Source organism: Lepidochelys olivacea, assembly GCF_965140295.1.
Source record: "Lepidochelys olivacea isolate rLepOli2 genome assembly, chromosome: 14".
Lineage (NCBI taxonomy): Eukaryota > Metazoa > Chordata > Testudines > Cheloniidae > Lepidochelys > Lepidochelys olivacea.
The window spans coordinates 13,111,859-13,129,316 of record NC_140424.1 but is presented as its reverse complement, the minus strand read 5'-3'; the positions used below and the strand labels follow the sequence as shown (position 1 = coordinate 13,129,316).

The window sequence follows — 17,458 nt, the reverse complement described above, 5'->3', positions numbered from 1 at the left end:
AGTATGATCTATACTAAGGAAAAATTGATAAACCACCATTAATAGGAAAAATGCACAGTAAAACATGCTTTCTCAGTTACAACATCTCTTTCAGATTCTGATAAACTTCAAAACAGGCAGTCCAGATGCTACAGATCCAGTTCTCCAAAGAACAAGGCAGAAGCTGGGCATTTTTTCAGTTCACTTGTATAACTTAAAAGCTCTTAAGGGTTCCTGTGAAGAACTGGTCTGTAAACTCAGCAGAGGCAAGGAGAAGATAGTTTTCCCCGCCTCCCCAAGACTTCAGAACTTCTGAGGTTATGTAATCTATCATTTAAATCAGATGACTGCAGGATAGTTAAAATGACATTTTTTAAAAAGGGCTCCAGAGGTGCTCCTGCCACTATCAAGCCACTAAACTCAATTTCAGTACAAAGCAAATAGGTTGAAACGATAGTAAGGAACAGAATTATCCGACACATAGATGAACATGATTTGTTGGCAGAAGAGTCAGTGTGGTGTTTGAGTCATGATTTCCCTTTACAATCTGTTAATCACCACAAAGAATGTAATAAACATGGACATGGATGATCTAGCACAATGGTTCTCAATCTTCCAAGCCTACTGTACCCCATTCAGTCAGATTTGTTTTTACTCCCAAATTTCACCTCATTTAAAAACTACTTGCTTACCAAATCAGACATAAATACATTTCATAGCACACTATTACTGAAAAATAGTTGACTTTTTCATTTTGTCTGTATGAAATTTTAGTTTGTACTGACTTCGTTAGTGCTTTTTATGTAGCCTGTTGTAAAACTAGGCAAGTATCTAGATTAGGTGATACACCACCTGGAAAACCTCATGTTTCATGTACTCGGGGTTGAGAACCACTGATCTAGTGGATACAGTGTAGTGGGACATTCAGAAAGCCTTTGAGATGGTCCCTGACCAAAAGTTCTTTAGCCAAGTAAGCAATCATGGGATAAGAAGGGTGTGCTCATGGATCAGTAAACAACAGCAAACAAAGGGTAGGAGTAAATGGTCAATTTTCATAATGGAGAGTAGTGACCACTCACCCTACCCACCCCCAACTACTGGGCCCTGTGGAATTCAACATACTCACCAATGAGCTGGAAAACATTGAGGTGACAAAATTACTCAAGACCAAAGCAGCCTGAAAAAATACAAAGGGATCTCACAAAACAGTGATTATGCAACAACGTGGCTGGTGAAATTCAACGTTAAGTAATGCACATTGGAAAATATAATCCCAACTATACATACAGAATAATGGGATCTAAATGCCCTTATAGAAAGCAAGAAAGCTCTGCCAGTGTTAAGCTCAGGTGCTGTTTGTTTGACTAGCTGATACAGTATACTAAAGACAAGATGCATAGATTTGTAAACAGCCTCAAGCCTCTTTCCTCAGCTGGGCTCACACCTGACCTTACATGCTTGGTGTTAAGTACTCATTATTAATTGACTTTTGAGATGCTGCCTTTAGGAACTGAGGTCTAGGACTAAAAACAAATTTAAAAGAAATCTGCAAGCTTTAAAAGTAGCCCTGTCCTTTCAATACAAGTTGGTAATGCAAAAAAAAATCATCATCATCCCTGGAAGAAGTTTAAACTTTTTTTACACTGACATCTTTATTATTATTCAATGAACAGAAATAAATTCACCATTAACATAGTTAGTGTCCTTTAAATTTTATCAAACTTCATAAAACATACAAAAATATTTCTCTGAATGCATAGATCTGCTCAGTTACCAGCACTATATTTTTACAGTTAATATAGTTCTTTAGCAAAGGTTGTGTTGCATATCAAGTTAATGGTTAGTTGTCATGAATTAGAGAAAATAAAGCTTATTAAAATAGAATCACTTCTATTAGTTGCTGGACAATTCTGTTACATTCTTTATGTAAACATGACAATGTCCTACACACATTAAACCATAGGATGGGCAAAACTAGCTGTGAATACTCTTAATTTTGGTCTACATAACTACTGTTTTTTCCAAACATTCACTTTGAAATAACCCTGACACTACAGTGGCAAGTATGTAGGCCAAATCCCCACCACAGGGAGTATCAGGTTGGACTAAGTACTGATGGGGCCTTCAGTTGAGTAGGAGTTGAATCAGGCCTCATGAGCTAGTCCAGCCACTGTATGGACAGAACAGGGGAGAGTACTGTCAGACTGAATTAGAAGGCAGAAGGATTAGACCGCAGATGCATATCACTGGAGGCTTTCATTGGTGGAGTGTTAGAATAGGGAAAGGACCTAGAATGCAGTAATGTATTTTGAGCCAGTTAAGCAAAAGCTCAGTGATCAAAAGGAAAGTGCTAGTAACTTTAACTCATCTTTATGTTTTGGATTTTATCTATGTTGCATTTGCCACATTCTATTATTGTCTAGTCAAATTCAAAAATGTATAAATATAAACTAATATGTGCCATCAGTTGTATGGTGTGTGACAACACGTTAGTCAAAAAGAGCATTAGTTACTGCAAGGAGAAGCTATCCCCTATGCAGTGTATTACACTAAATCATTTCCAATATTATACGCTGCAATCCACATAAAAAAATCCCTATGGTTTATCACATTCTTCTTAGTAGTGCAAGAAGAAGCTATTTAAATGCAGCTGCTCTAATATAGCTTAATAAAGAAACAGAGTTGGAGATGGAATCAATATTAGATCTCTTATAAATTAGGTTACATTTTTAATTGAAAGTCACTCTGGTAGGAGATGTTTATTTAAGTCTAAGAAAGGCCAGCTTTCCTACGCAATCTGGAATTGCCATTTCTAGTTTTTCTGCACATCCACCTAGCCCTCATCAGAGTCAGGGTAGCCAAGTGTTTTCAGAACTGCTAGAGATTAGTACTCCCAGCAACAAAAGTAAACCCAGTCTCCTTGGGAGAAAAAACAACTTGAAAATATAGTATTTGATCGCAAATGTGATATATGTTTTAAATTTACACTGCCCAGGCTAAGTCTATAGACTTGCTCTAAGAGCTTAAGTAACTTAGATTCAGGTTTTTAACATAGTGCTATAAAGCATCCAGCAACATTAAGCTATTGGATTACTCAATTGGCTGAAGCTTTTGACACGCTTTACGTGACACCAGCTCATGCAATGTAATGCAACAGTTGTGGGACGAATGTGTCATACAGAATCAGTTTAAAAACAGCTCCAGGTGCATATGTTAATTGCTTCTGATGGTGCCTCTATTTCCATTCACATGTTCCCTTAATTGGGTTTGGCTAAGCAAGAGCAGACTCTCTCCTCTGGAGTTGATACTTCTCAACAACAAATATTTTCTAGTATTGTGCTCCTACTGCACAGGCTGCTGAATTTAACCCAGCTTCCCTGAACTGTGAGTATCAATGAGACTAGTTCCTAGAAGAGATTTTTTTAAAAAGCAGTAAAGCACTATTTGAATCATAGGGTGTAATTAATGCTTGCCAAGTGGACAAGTATATAGGTTTTTAAAAGAAATTGATACCCACAAAAATATTTAAATTACAGTCAAACATGGCCGTTTCCTTTTAAACACAACCACATATGTAACTTTCATTTGCTTTGACGATCTAATACATTTGTTCAACAGTGCAGCTAAGGTTTACTTTTTAAAAAATCAATATTTTAAAAACAAAATATTAAAATTTATCCCATTTTGTTCAGTTGGGTCACATATTAGTTTGGGGAAGAGAAATAAAGGTATTTACTAAACATCAATGGCAATTTGACATCTGGGAACCTGATTTTAGCAAGCTGTCCCTGTGTGGTTGTTACAATGGGTGAGTTCTGTGGACCATTTTGAGCAGGTTTCAGAGTAGCAGCCATGTTAGTCTGTATTCGCAAAAAGAAAAGGAGGACTTGTGGCATCTTAGAGACTAACCAATTTATTTGAGCCTAAGCTTTCGTGAGCTACAGCCCACTTTATCGGATGCATCACGAAAGCTTAGGCTCAAATAAATTGATTAGTCTCTAAGGTGCCACAAGTCCTCCTTTTCATTTTGAGCAGTAATATCACTGCTCTAAAAGACATCATGGCATGCTACTTCACACTTAGGGCAGTTGTAAGAGACTCAGTGAGCCGGGTACTGTGTACAGTAATCAGATGGCTAAACTCCACTCCCAAACATGGATTTGAGACTCTTCATAGATTGAGGAAGGAGAAAGCAATAGAAAACCAAATTCTTGAAGACTCACTCTCTCTAATACAAACCTTTACATCTTCATCAGTTCACTTAAAAGTTTTGGTGACAGCAGAGACTGCACCCACAGGAGTCTGAGAAATAAGGGCAGTATTTACATTTTCAGGGGGCAACAAGCCATAGAAGCCCAAATTTATAATTTATGCAAAAAAGATACAGCTATTAACTCTGCCTGATTGATTTTTCCAGAAGTCTTTACTTTTCATGCCAACAGTTGACCAGCTGTCTTCTTATGCCAGATACAACCAATAAACTTTATTGATTTGTATCTGAAGCATGTCAGCTTAATAGACAAATGAGGTACCCTTCATCTGAATACAATATTAAGTTAAAAAAAAGCAAAGGGGATAGTAAATATCAAAGATATACTATTATTAGTTAAAATATTAACCCTAACAATAACTTAAGGTTTCACACACAATTAATCCACTGCTTCAGAAGACAGCAGCATATAATTCTCACATCCTAGAAAGTTCAGTAAGTCAGCTTTGATGCTTTACTGTTGTAGCAAGACCTCTCCGTCAGTGTTGATGCAGCATTTCTAAAAGGAGAGTTGTCACTTTTCATTAGAACCAGCTCCAGTTCTTGAAAATCTTGAAGTCTTGCAACATCTTTGTCCTTAAATGGATGAAAACAAAAAAAGCAAATGTCTACAAATGTATTTACCATTAATGTGTATAAACAAGGTCAAGCCTGTGAAAGCAAGCATTAACCAATTGCCAGGTACAACATGGGTGGGCAAACTACGGCCCGTGGGCCGGATCCGGCCCCTCAGGGCTTTGGGGGCGGGGGGGAAGCTCTGCCAGGAACAGGTTACCACGGCCAATGGGAGCTTTGGGGGAGGTACCCTCAGACGAGGGAAACATGCAGAGCCCTCTGCGCACCCCCTCACCCCACCAAGGGGCCACGCAGGTGCCAGCCGCTTCCCGGAGTGGTACAGCGTGGGGCCAGGGCAGGCAGGCAGGGAGCCTTCCCTGGCCCTGGTGCATGCCGCTGCCCCCTGAAGCCACTCTAGGTAAGCAGTACCAGGCTGGAGCCTGAACCCCTCCTGCACCCCAACCCCCTGCCCTGAGCCCCCTCCTGCACTCCACACCCCTCCTGCACCCTAACCCCCTTCCCTGAGCCCCCTCATACACCGCACACCCCTCCTCTGCCCCAACCCCTTGCCCCTTCCTGCACACTGCACCCCAACCCCCTGCCCCGGCCCTGCAAGCAATTTCCCCACCCAGATGTGGCCCTCAGGCCAAAAAGTTTGCCCACCCCGAGGTACAAGTACTATTTTTTCTAGTTAACAGATGTGTCATTATTTGTTTTGCTCCATGATGGAATCTCTCAATACCGTTAAGATGACTTTTCCATTCTTCAAGTACCCACTGTTTGTACTTACTGAATTAAGCAGTAAAAGGATCTGACCGGAACATTGCTAAGGTCAGTGCATGTGTCAGATTAACTGAAAGTCATGCAGACAAGGCCAGTTGATTTCAGACACAGCCCCACGAGAGCTGTGTTGTCTGAACACAAAGGAATGTTTACATTGCTGATGGGGTACCCTTATACATGATTTGCAACAAAAGCTGAGGTAGGGTATTCTCCCCACTCTCCCTCCCCTCCCCCCCCCCCCACCCACACAAAGATACTTCCATTTCCACATACTAATGACATGCTTAAGAGAGAAACATGCACATTGTGCTTTCTGTCTTATGTTTCAAATACCTGGCAACTATAGGTGCCTGTGATTTCTCCTGCTTTGAGAGTTTATTGTCCACTTTGATAAAAGAAATACTTTTTTACTAGATCATGATGAAACTGCATTATTTCCCTCCTATGAAATATTTCTTTGGGCCTGAATACTTAAAAAAAAATTATGTGGTCGTCAGTTCGTGAACAGAGTGCAATTCTTTGGAGTCTAAAGTCAGTAGCTGATCTTTGTACTCCAAAGTCCAAGGTAACAGAGAAATAAAATGAATAATATCCAATTAGCAATTAAATATGGAAGTTCCTCTTACCTTTCTTACCAACGTATTTGGTAACTTCCTAATCTTCTCCACTTGCTCTTGATTAACACCCAGTTCACAGCAACTGACTTTGAGTAGATCCTGATAGGTCAGTTCTTGTCTGTCTAATTCAATCTCAATGAAGTCATTTTCCCTAAGGTTCTGAATTCTTACCTTAAGCACCAGTTCTAGTAAAAATAAAAAAATAATAATTATGGTGTGGGAAGAGGTCTGATATAATCTTGACTGAAACTGAGGGAGAATTTACATTTTATTATTTGAATTCAGATTTTGTTGGCATAACACCAGAGTCACTCTTACAAGGATTTAAACCTGAGATACCCATAGAAAGTCCAGTAACACATATCCACAATGAAGGAAACAACCCAAAACTGCAGAGGAAACCTTAAAATGATATGGGCTTATTTAAAAGAAAATTATACAATATTCTAAAGCCTCTATCAGAATGGATTCCTCTTTCTTCTCCCCTGTGAATTTAGTGCTCATGATAGCACAGATACTACTGTATACTCCTAGGGGAATTCTGCACCACTGCATGTGCACTGAATTCATGTCCCCCCCAGATTTCTTTGCTTTCCAGCAGAAAAATGACTTTTGACAGGGAAGCTGCAAGAGCAGTCACACACCACTCCCTAGCAGAGCAGGTACATAGTTTCAAGCAGCTGGCAGAGAGGTAAATCACCGCAGGGCTGGGAACACCCCAGCCAGTGGCTCCTACCCTGAGCCCAGGATCAGCTGCTAGTCGTGGCTGAGCTGGAGGCAGGAAAGGACAGGACTTCCAGTTCCCGTGCAAGAAGTGTCTGGGGCTGTGTCAGAACCACCCCCAGAAACCTCCCCAGCTCAGCATCCTCCTGCCCTCATCGCGCCTCAACTGTGGGGGAAAGGGTCACTGTATGGGGAGCTGCTCCCCCATCCACCGAACTCCCATGCATCTGGACTTCCCATACCCAGACACCCCTGCCAAGCCTCACCAGGTATATCCAGAACTCCCCTAGCCCTCCATACCCGAACCCTACCACACTGAACCTCAACCCCTGCATCTGGAGCCCTCCTGCACCCAGACCTCCTGCCAGCCAGTAGCCTGTGCTCCCCACTGCCATGCTGAAGCCTCTGTATTTATTTATTGACAAATAAAACTTGCAGAATTTTAAAATGTCCACAGAATTTTTAATTTTTTGGTGAGTGCCCTCAGGACTAACTACTGTAATGGGGGCCAGATATGTACCATGGTCTCTGGAAGCCTTCCACACAGATCAGATACAGCAAAGACAAGTGTGGTGCAAACTTATTAACACTCAACTCTAAGCTGGAGGGACCACCTCAGGAGGCAAGAAAGTAGTTGAGAATTGATAGTCTAGTCAGTCTTTGCCCTTTCATCAAGGGGGAAAATAGTGCTAGTTTTGTGATATGGACACCTGTCCATCAGCCAGACAAAGTAATGTTGCAAAGCCCACAAAGATTAAACTGAAGGATTAACAGAAAAATTTTCAGAGGTTCCAATCTCAAACTGTTTCTCACACCCGTGTGACTGCATGGAACCTCACTGACATCTGGGGCTTGCAGCATGGAGTCGCCTGCAGGCTCAGGGGCTCAAGCTGGATCTGACTCAGCAACTCAAGTGAAGAAAATCTGCATCTCTCTTTATCTGAGCCCTCTTAGCTACCAGAAATGCTGAATCAGTTTGCACATGCTCTATGAGATGGCAATGTTAGGAGTTTGTGGTATATTTGTGTCTACAGTGAGCAGCGGGGCCTGATAAAGAGGTGGTGGCGGGAGACAGGACAAAATGACTGGTTTGGAATACAATTTCTATTTTGGGGGTTCTAACAATTCAGTTATGGCTGAAATGGGAATTAAAACAGATTTTTCTGATTAAACACAAACAGCAGCACAGCTTCATAATAATGTTACAATGATATATCAGATCTTCCACTTGTGAGAGCAAACAGGATGCATGTAATTATCCACATTCTGGTCAGTTACACTAGAGTAAATTGCGAATAACTCCACTGACTTTAAGAAAGGTTTTCTGGATTCACATCAGTGTAACAGAGCAGACCCAGTATGACTAATGAAGGGTTTGGTTTCAACAGCAATGAAAATCATTTGAAAACAGTATTAGGAGATGTAAAGAAACCTCAGAAAAAGAAGCTAAGTTTGTTACTAAAGGCTTGTCTACACACAAAATAATCTGGAATAAAGCAGGGTGTGAATTTGAAGTGGATTAACTCTTATTCCAGCTATTCCAGAATAACTCCCTCTATAGACAAGCCCTAAATTACAAGTTGTATTGGTTTACAAGAGAGTTATTACACCTTGTATCATATTTGGCAAAGTTTGTGATTTTTATATTGTTTGGGTTTTAGACTGGAATCTCTCCAGAAGTGGAAAAGCAGATGTAATTGTCTGTAACACATTTATAGTACTGTATAAATAACACAACAATTATTCTAGTTAGCAGAATGGGGAGAGCATTTGAAATAGAGCGGGACTAGATCGCTCTCTCTGCCACCATACTGTCCCTTTGACATTTCCGGCAACATTTCTACCTCTCCTCCTAGAGGATGGAAAGAGAGATCAAGAGCAACATGAAACACACCCTCACTTCAGTTCCCAACTAGAGATGCAAACATGGATCAGCAATGTCGTAGCAAGATGCATGATCTTGGAAAATTACACTTTGTTACCTTGCATATTATATGGAAAAGTTCCAGTGAAGAAAAGTGGCTGAAATGTTGGTGCAGCCCCAGTAGGAGAGCCATTCTGTTGCTGAGATGCAGGCTGTTTAGATGCTACTGGAGAAAAGAGGCCTCTATTATGAGACATAGATGGCTGACAAATGGGGCCATTCTGGACTCTAGGTTTTGGATATTCTGGCACCACGATGGGTGCTGATGAGGTGGGCTGGCCTTCCTTAGAGTGTACCACAGGAAAACAATCTTCGCTGTGTGACGACATGGATGTGCATATGCTTTCGACCTGAGTTGCTGATGAGCAAGGACTAGTTTCACACAGAGAAACAAAAGAGACGGAAGTGCTTTCATTCTGGGATGCTGTTGAGATGGCTGGAATGCTGTTGCTTTCTTTAGTGTAAACATAAGGGAAGGGTGGATTGGCCAAATAGTTCGCAACAATTGGCAAGTTTAAGTCTTCCACTTCTTGAAATTCATTTTCCTCCACTTCAGGGTGGGGAAGAGAGAGAGAGAAAAACTTGTTATTTAAATATTACCATCTTCCCCAATTTAAATTTAAAATTAGAGTTTTCCTACTGTGTCTCACAAAATTATATCATCTTGCAAAAATCACAAGAATTGCACCAATGTAGCTTGAGCCTATGTGCACTTGGAAACATGGCAAAATGTTGGCAGTGTGAAATGAAAGAAAAGAATAAAAATCAAGAGGGAAGAAATTTTTATACAAACTGAGTGGGAAGCCAAAAAAAGCCCAAAGAAAAATAATTAAACCATCAAAAGCAGATACAAGCGATGCCTTTAAATACAGCAATGCCTGTTCACCATCTCTGAAAGGATCAGATTGAGAAGTAGTTTCTTCGCTAAATCTTAGTTTTGATATGATTTTTTTTAAAGACATTATTTAAAATAATTGGTTTTCATAGATGCCAGCAAAGGAAGTGGAACATTTTTCTCAGTTAGCAGGTGTTCAACATAGGGTACAATCCTGCAGTCCTCACATTCGCTGACCTATTGCAACAAATTTGGCTTGAATAAGAACTGCAGGCGTAGGCCCATTAACAATAAGAACGCCAAGGCAGCCCAAACAAGATGCTCTCAGTTTTCCTGGGGATGCACAACTAAATTTCTTTAGGAGGGTGAAAGTGACACATATCCTATACCTGGTAAATGAGGCCCAGGTTTTATGGGTATTTAGATACCTAACTTCCTTTGAAATCAATGGGAGCTAGACACCTAAATTCCTTTAAAAAGCTGGGCATGAATTATTAGTGACCAGACAAACGTATCAGGCAGGAATTATGTGGGAGCTCATTTCCCTTGGACAAGTCAGCCTAAACTTTCAAAAGTCAGAACCCAAGTCATGTTGTCCTGCTGTGCGTGTGTGTAATAGATACAGATTTTTGCCCAGACAAAGGAAAAACCAGTTTTCAAAGATTATACCAATCACACAAATGACTGTGAAAATAGTAATGGCAGCCTGTACTTAGCTGCACATGCATTTACACAGCAATCATGCAGCTATTACACACACTGTGGATTGTCAGTTACCAACCTGAATTTAAAAGAGGCCTATTCCCCATAGAAATATTATTAACATATACACGCATTCCCACTGAAAGTTACAAAAGGTGAAATTTCTATGGTACAGAAACACTGGACTCAATCAGACATATCTGCACTATTTCTAAGAGTGTCACATATCTAATTTTGGGCTTGCTTCTCTGCATGTGTGTGGCATAAGCTTTTTAAATATACCAACGTGTTTTGTCCTGTGTATGGAGAAGGTTAAGTTTTACTGCCAGGAAGTCATAACACAGCTATGACATTTTGGGAAGCCATCACTCCTAAAACGTAGCAGTTGCTTCTGTATACAATGGCCTTGTAAGACTTTTGGTTCAGCTTGACCAGGTCTATTTGTGCTTATACAGAAAAGCCTTTGGCTTGAGGCTTGATTCAACTCCATTTAAGTCAATGGAAACACTTCAATGAGAGTTGGAAAAGCAGTTTCATTCTGAGTTCTGTAACTAAAAGAGGTCTCAAAGGGCTTATTTACACAGGGAAATTTACTGATAAAGTTATACCGGTATAATTATATTCTATAGTGCACACACTCTTTATTCCCGAATAGGAGTACCTTTTTCCAGTTTAGCTTATGTCGCTTTCACTACAGTGGTATAATTATTGTAGTAAAGACAATATAGACAAGCCTTAAGAAAGCACTTTCCTAGCAAGAGGAGTTTTTGAACTGCAGTTGGCAATCATCAGTTTATAGTATCATACTAAAAAAAGTAAAATAGGTTTATCTACTAGTGAAATAATAACAACACTAAACAAATTTGAAAATCATATGAGGAAATACATCAGCAGTCACCTTTAAACCTGAATGTGTCATGCAAATCAAACAGCATACACCCTCTTACTCTCTGTCTCCTCTCTATAGCAAGGTCCATATCGACCTGCTCTGTCTCAGGCTTTGCTTGACATAAAATATTCTTCCACTTATATTTATACTGATTTCCGAGGGAGCATGACTGAGGCCAAAGTAACTTGCCCAGAGTGAATCAGTATCAGAACCAGGAGTAAAATTCGGGAGTCCTGATTCCAACAATTTCTTACAACATATTAGAATACATTTATAAATATCTGCAAGGCACTAGGTACATGCACGTGGAAGATCAAAAGACGTTAACATATTTACCTACATGGGGTATAATCTTTTAAACTCATATACATAGATAAGGGATTACCAATTATAGAAAGGCACACTCCATCTAAAAAAAATTTTTAAAACAGGTAACTGAATTGGAAGAGCAAAACTTTTTGGAAAGTGAGTAAAAAAGTAAACTCATAAAATTCACTGCCACAAAATTCATCTAACACAAGTTCCATCTTGGCACAAAACATGTTCACAGCAAAGATATAAACCCTAGAAAAACCTGCAATCCTTCCTTGCATGAATTATGCCACTGAAGTCAATGAAACTACTTGTATGAATAAGCATTACTGGTGTGACTTAAGGACAAGACTGGACCCTCTCTTTATAATAGAAATGCTGTCAGTCTATTGAACTAAGGAAAAACCACTAAATACTAAGACCAACTATTTTAGAATAAATGTCAAAATATGTAAATTGTACCTCCCATAATCTTCCTGATTTCTTTCTTTGACGTTAACTGGGCTGCCAGTTCTCCTTTAGCTGTGAGAATCCCCTTATCAGCACCAGCATCAATCAGGCAAGAGACCACTTCAGCATGGTTCCGTTTGCATGCCCAGTGCAAACAAGTCCTGTGTGTAAAGAAAATATATTGGTGACTTTGTAGTTCCAATGAACTATACCCCGACCACAAAATCCAGAGTTCTAAACCATTATGTGCCAACAATAATAATAATCCATTGGCCTCAGGTTGCATGTAGAATAAGGGTGACTTGGGAGACACCAGAATCGCTTCCACGTTCAAACTGAACATGATTCAATTGTAAATTCCTTGGGGCAGGGACTTCCTTTACCTCGATCAGCCAGTGTGCACTGAGTACATTGTCAGTGCTAAACAAACAAAAATAACACTGCTTCATGCTATTAATAAAATAGTGTTGGTAGTCCCTGTATTTGAGCAATGTTAACTGTTATATAATATAGTGCAATAAAAATTAAAGCAGACAATAGACTTAGTAGACCCCTGTAAAGACTTGGACTAAAAATTCAAAAACGAGGGCCTAAAGTTAGACCTTCTAAGTCCGCATTTAGTCATATAAACGAGCAGTCCAATTTTATATATTCATAGATCTTTAGGACCATAAGGGCCTATAGATCTCCAAGTCTGACCTTCACAGGCCACTCAATTTCAACCAGGTACTGAGTCCAAAATGTGTTTGATTAAAGCAAATCTTCCAGAAAGGCATCCATACTTGAAGACATCACTAGACGGAGAATCTACCACGGCCTTTGGTAGTTTGTTTCAGTAATAAAGCAGCTGCACTGTTAAAAATTTGTACTTCAGCTCCCAACTATTGAGTCTTCTTATGCCATTCTCCACTAAAAACTGTCCGTTTTTTTCAGTACTACAGTGCATCAAGCCACTCTTGATAAAGTCAATGGGAGATGCAGGGTGCTCAACACTTTTGAAAAATCCAGCTACTGACTTAAGACACCTAAATAAGAACTCTGGAACCCCCATTTTAGGGTTATACTTTTGAAAATTTTGACCCAGGGCTTTATCATGGTTCAGTAACATGAGATAACTCAGTTTGGTCCCATCTACACAGATAAATCCAAGCCCTGATACTACAAATCAGAGTGCTACCACGTTAACGCAATCACACTGAATAAAGCGTGGTGCCAACCTTACAGGCTACATGCATTCATACTTTTGTTAATAATAATACTTAGCCTTATATAGCATTTCTCATGGCTTGGTCTCAAAGCATTTTACAAAGGAGATCAATATAATTATCCCATTTTACAGATGGGGAAACCAAGGCACAGAGCGCCGACCTTAGGTTCCCAAGATCACCCAGCGGGCCAGTGGCCGAGCTAGGAACAGAATCCAAGTCTCCTTCGTTCCAGTCCAGTGCGCTATCCACAGGCCCCGCTTGCCTCCCTTACACAGAGCTGAGCCTTTCATCCCGAGAATGCCAAGGCACCGTACAAACGTTAGCATGAGTCATGCAGCCACTTCTCGGGCGGGAGAGCAGGGCGGGTCAGAGAGACTTAGAAAAAGGGCACCAGCGCAAACCCCTCCGCTGATACCAACAGGGATGGGGGCCGGCTCGCCGGCCATCCACACGCCCACCCCTCGGGCTGCCAGTCCCTGCTCTCACACAGCCCTGCCTCAGGCAGCGCTACGCAGCCCCAGCCCTCCCAGCAGAGGCCCGCACACAGCTCCTTGTCAGGGGGTGACCGACTGAGCTGTCCCAGCCAGTGAGGGGAGGGGCACAAGTGGTTATAGCAGCCAGGGGAGGGAAGGGGTGCAGGAGATTATAACAGCCAGGGGGGTGGAGGGGGGAAGGGGTGCAGGAGGTTACAGCAGCCGGGGGGGACGACCTGCAGGTGGTTATAACAGGCGGGGGGAGGGGGTGCAGGAGATTATAACAGCCGAGAAGGGGTGCAGGAGATTATAGCAGCCGGGGGGGGGGCCGCAGGAGGTTATAGCAGCGGGGGGGGGCGCGGGTGGTTATAGCAGCCGGGGGGGGGTACAGAAGATTATAACAGCCGGGGGGGAGGGCGCAGGAGGTTATAACAGCCGAGGGGGGGTGCAGGAGGTTATAACAGCCGGGGGGGGGGCCCCCGCAGGAGGTTATAGCAGCCGGGGGGGGGGAGGGGCGCGGGTGGTTATAGCAGCCGGGGGGGTGCGGGAGATTATAACAGCCGGGGGGGGTCCGCAGGAGGTTATAGCAGCCGGGGGGGGAGGGGCGCGGGTAGTTATAGCAGCCGGGGGGGCACGCAGGAGGTTATAGCAGCCGGGGGGGGGAGGGGCGCGGGTGGTTATAGCAGCCGGGGGGGGAGGGGCGCGGGTGGTTATAGCAGCCGGGGGGGTGCGGGAGATTATAACAGCCGGGGGGGGGGCCCGCAGGAGATTATAACAGCCGAGGGGGGGTGCAGGAGGTTATAGCAGCCGGGGGGGGGCGCGGGTGGTTATAGCAGCCGTGGGGGGGGGCGCGGGTGGTTATAGCAGCCGGGGGGGGAGGGCGCAGGTGGTTATAGCAGCCGGGGGGGGGCGCAGGAGGTTATAGCAGCCGGGGGGGGAGGGCGCAGGTGGTTATAGCAGCCGGGGGGGGAGGGCGCAGGTGGTTATAGCAGCCGGGGGGGGGCCCGCAGGAGGTTATAGCAGCCGAGGGGGGGCCCGCAGGAGGTTATAGCAGCCGAGGGGGGGCCCGCAGGAGGTTATAACAGCCGGGGGGGGGCCCGCAGGAGATTATAACAGCCGAGGGGGGGTGCAGGAGGTTATAGCAGCCGGGGGGGGCGCGGGTGGTTATAGCAGCCGTGGGGGGGGGCGCGGGTGGTTATAGCAGCCGGGGGGGGGGGCGCGGGTGGTTATAGCAGCCGGGGGGGGAGGGCGCAGGTGGTTATAGCAGCCGAGGGGGGGGGCGCGGGTGGTTATAGCAGCCGGGGGGGGGAGGGCGCAGGTGGTTATAGCAGCCGAGGGTGGGCGCAGGAGGTTATAGCAGCCGGGGGGGGGCCGCAGGAGGTTATAACAGCCGGGGGGGGAGGGCGCAGAAGGTCATGGCAGCCGGGCGGGGGGGCACTTACCAGCCGTTGATCTCATTTGGGGAGTTGACGTCCGCCCCGCTCCGCAGCAGGCGCCGCACCTCCTCCAGGTCCCCCAGAGCGGCCGCTTCCCGCAGCCACTCCTGCAGCTCCCGCTCCTCCAGGGGGCCGCTCATCGCTCTCCCGCTGGGGACCAGGGCCCCCCCGGCCTGGCCTGGCCGCCTCCGCCCGGGCCCAGGGCCCTTCCCGCCCCCGGGAGCGGACTGCCCGTCCGGAGCTCGCCTCGCAGGGGCCCTATTCCCAGTGACACCCCGCGCCTCGCCCTTTCGTTCCTAGCCCGTCACAGGGCCTTGGGCCGCCAGGGCTGCCTTGGGCCTGGCTGTGGGGAGGGACACGGTGATCGCCAGCCGCCCCCACTCCCGGGCTGGTGCGGAGGCTCAGTCAGCCCTGGGGAGGGCATCGTGATCAGTCGGCAGTTTGCAGCTCCCACCCTTTGTCTGGGTTGCCAACCCCAAGCAAGCGTTCAGAAGCCGGCTCCCCAGCCCCCAAAACAAAATCAGGAGCTGGGCTTAAAATCATGAGATTTAAATAATAATAATCATAGAGTACCAGGGTTGGAAGGGACCTCAGGAGGTCATCCAGTCCAACCCTCTGCTCAAAGCGGCATCAATCCCCCATTTTTGCCCCAGATCCTAAAAGGCCCCCTCAAGGATTTGAACTCACAACCCTGGGTTTAGCAGAGTAATGCTCAAACCATGGAGCTGTCTCTCCCTCAAGTTAATTAATAATAATAAAGCTTTAGGCTTTTTTTATTCACCTTCTGATTATCTCAATGTCAAGTGACTTTTCCAAGGCCACACAACAAGTCAGTCCAGAAACAGAACCCTGGTCACCTACACCTGTACTCCTTGCAGTGAACTTCATTGCCATATGTATCTGTTTAGTCTTGCTCACAGGCTTGTGCATTAAAATTTGACTTTCACATTGGCCCAGTGATTCAATTCCACAGTTCCAACACTTTGTCAGACCCTTTCAGACAGCTGAGTGGATGGCCCTCAATGTTTCTGACATCATTTGATACTACATGTACACAATATGAAGTTTAAAATTTAAGGCAATAGTGGCAATAAATGTTAATTCCTAACATCAAATACTTTCTGGGGTGCTCTGAAAACACAAGAAATCTGAACATATACGGCCTGGAAAATCCATAAAGACGAGGGCAGAATTACTGCTCCATCCAAAAGGAAAAAAGGACAGAAGGTCCTATTCTAAAAGGTCTCCCTCTGTGTTACTCCCATTGACATCAAGGGGGATTCTGTGTGCGGAAGGCTTGCATGAGTGGGCCCCGAATAATCAACAGCTTTATTAGTAAAAATATATTGTGACACTAGGGGTCGCAGTAGAACAACAATAAGAGTTTCAGAACCCAGTTTTGCACTTGTGTACTGCAATACTCTGTCATATGCCTTTAATGCAAAAAACAAACAAAACCCAACAGCCTCAACATTTGCACAGAGCAGATTTCAAAGCACTTCTCAGTAAAGAGCATATTATGCAACGTTTTAAAAATGGGTGAAATTGAGGCACAGAGCAGTTCCCTGGCTGCCCAAGTTCAGAATTCTTTTTCATTCTACTCAAGGTTTTATACCACACCCCTCACATCATTCGTGGTATCTGAGCACTTCAGGTCAGCGGGTCACTCAGCAAGACAGTTTCCCAGCTGGGACTAAAGCCTAGACTCTCAATGGTATTTAGGTGCCTAACTCCAAATGATTTCAATTGGTGTTAGGTGCCTATAATAGTCCTTTGAGAATCTGGTTCTTATGCCCAAATTACTATGTCTATACTTAAATGCTATGCGGGTTCACCACCCCATAATTACACAGTGTTCTTTAGAGTGGTGAGACTGGTTCTCTCATGAAAGTCTATGTAAGAGAGGATTAGCTGAGGGTTTATTTGCCTCCAGCCTGCCACCGCTAGCCTTCCCTCTTTTCCCCATGTACTCTGGATTTTCTGACTTATCTAATACCCCTAAACACTGGAACTAACAAAATGTATGCCAGAAAAACCAGACCAAATCACATGCTCCCCCACCTCCCCTACCCCTATATTACATTCATTTTTAGCCCAAGCCTGTCAAGTGCTGAGCTCATCCACGATCTGGTTCTCCACTGGTTTCTGCAGGGTGAATATAAAATTCTACCATTGCTGGGAGTGGAGAGGTCTGGTCTGAGAGCATTTGGCACAGGAATAAATGGTAATACAACGTAGCAGAGAATCAGGCTCTGTGTAAAGTTCTGTACACCCTGCACTCCCCTGGAAACTTTTGGGACTT

General features: G+C 43.9%; 1 protein-coding gene across 2 annotated transcripts; it reads right to left on the bottom strand.

Annotated features, from left to right (window-relative positions):
* Positions 1-751: 751 nt before the first annotated feature.
* Positions 752-15,525, bottom strand: LOC311530140 (putative ANKRD40 C-terminal-like protein). 2 transcript variants are annotated; one of them, XM_084646544.1, is made up of 5 exons: positions 15,163-15,511; positions 12,052-12,200; positions 8,910-9,401; positions 6,214-6,389; positions 754-4,825 (listed from the first exon to the last, which is right to left on the bottom strand). In XM_084646544.1, the coding sequence occupies exons 1-5, from the start codon at positions 15,294-15,296 to the stop codon at positions 4,682-4,684; spliced, it is 1,095 nt and encodes a 364-aa protein (XP_084502670.1). In that variant the 5' UTR covers positions 15,297-15,511; the 3' UTR covers positions 754-4,681. The 2 variants fall into 2 exon arrangements, with proteins under 2 accessions (XP_084502671.1, XP_084502670.1); XM_084646545.1 differs by lacking the exon at positions 8,910-9,401 and having other exon boundaries at positions 752-4,825; positions 15,163-15,525.
* Positions 15,526-17,458: the final 1,933 nt, after the last annotated feature.

Coding starts and splice junctions, on each gene's coding strand:
- LOC311530140 (XM_084646544.1), bottom strand. CDS start 15,296: ATGAGCGGCCCCCTGGAGGAGCGGGAGCTGCAGGAGTGGCTGCGGGAA. Junction 6,390..8,909: donor TTTTCCATATAATATGCAAG/GTAACAAAGTGT, acceptor TATTTTTACTAG/AACTGGTGCTTAAGGTAAGA. Junction 4,826..6,213: donor CAAATACGTTGGTAAGAAAG/GTAAGAGGAACT, acceptor CATCCATTTAAG/GACAAAGATGTTGCAAGACT.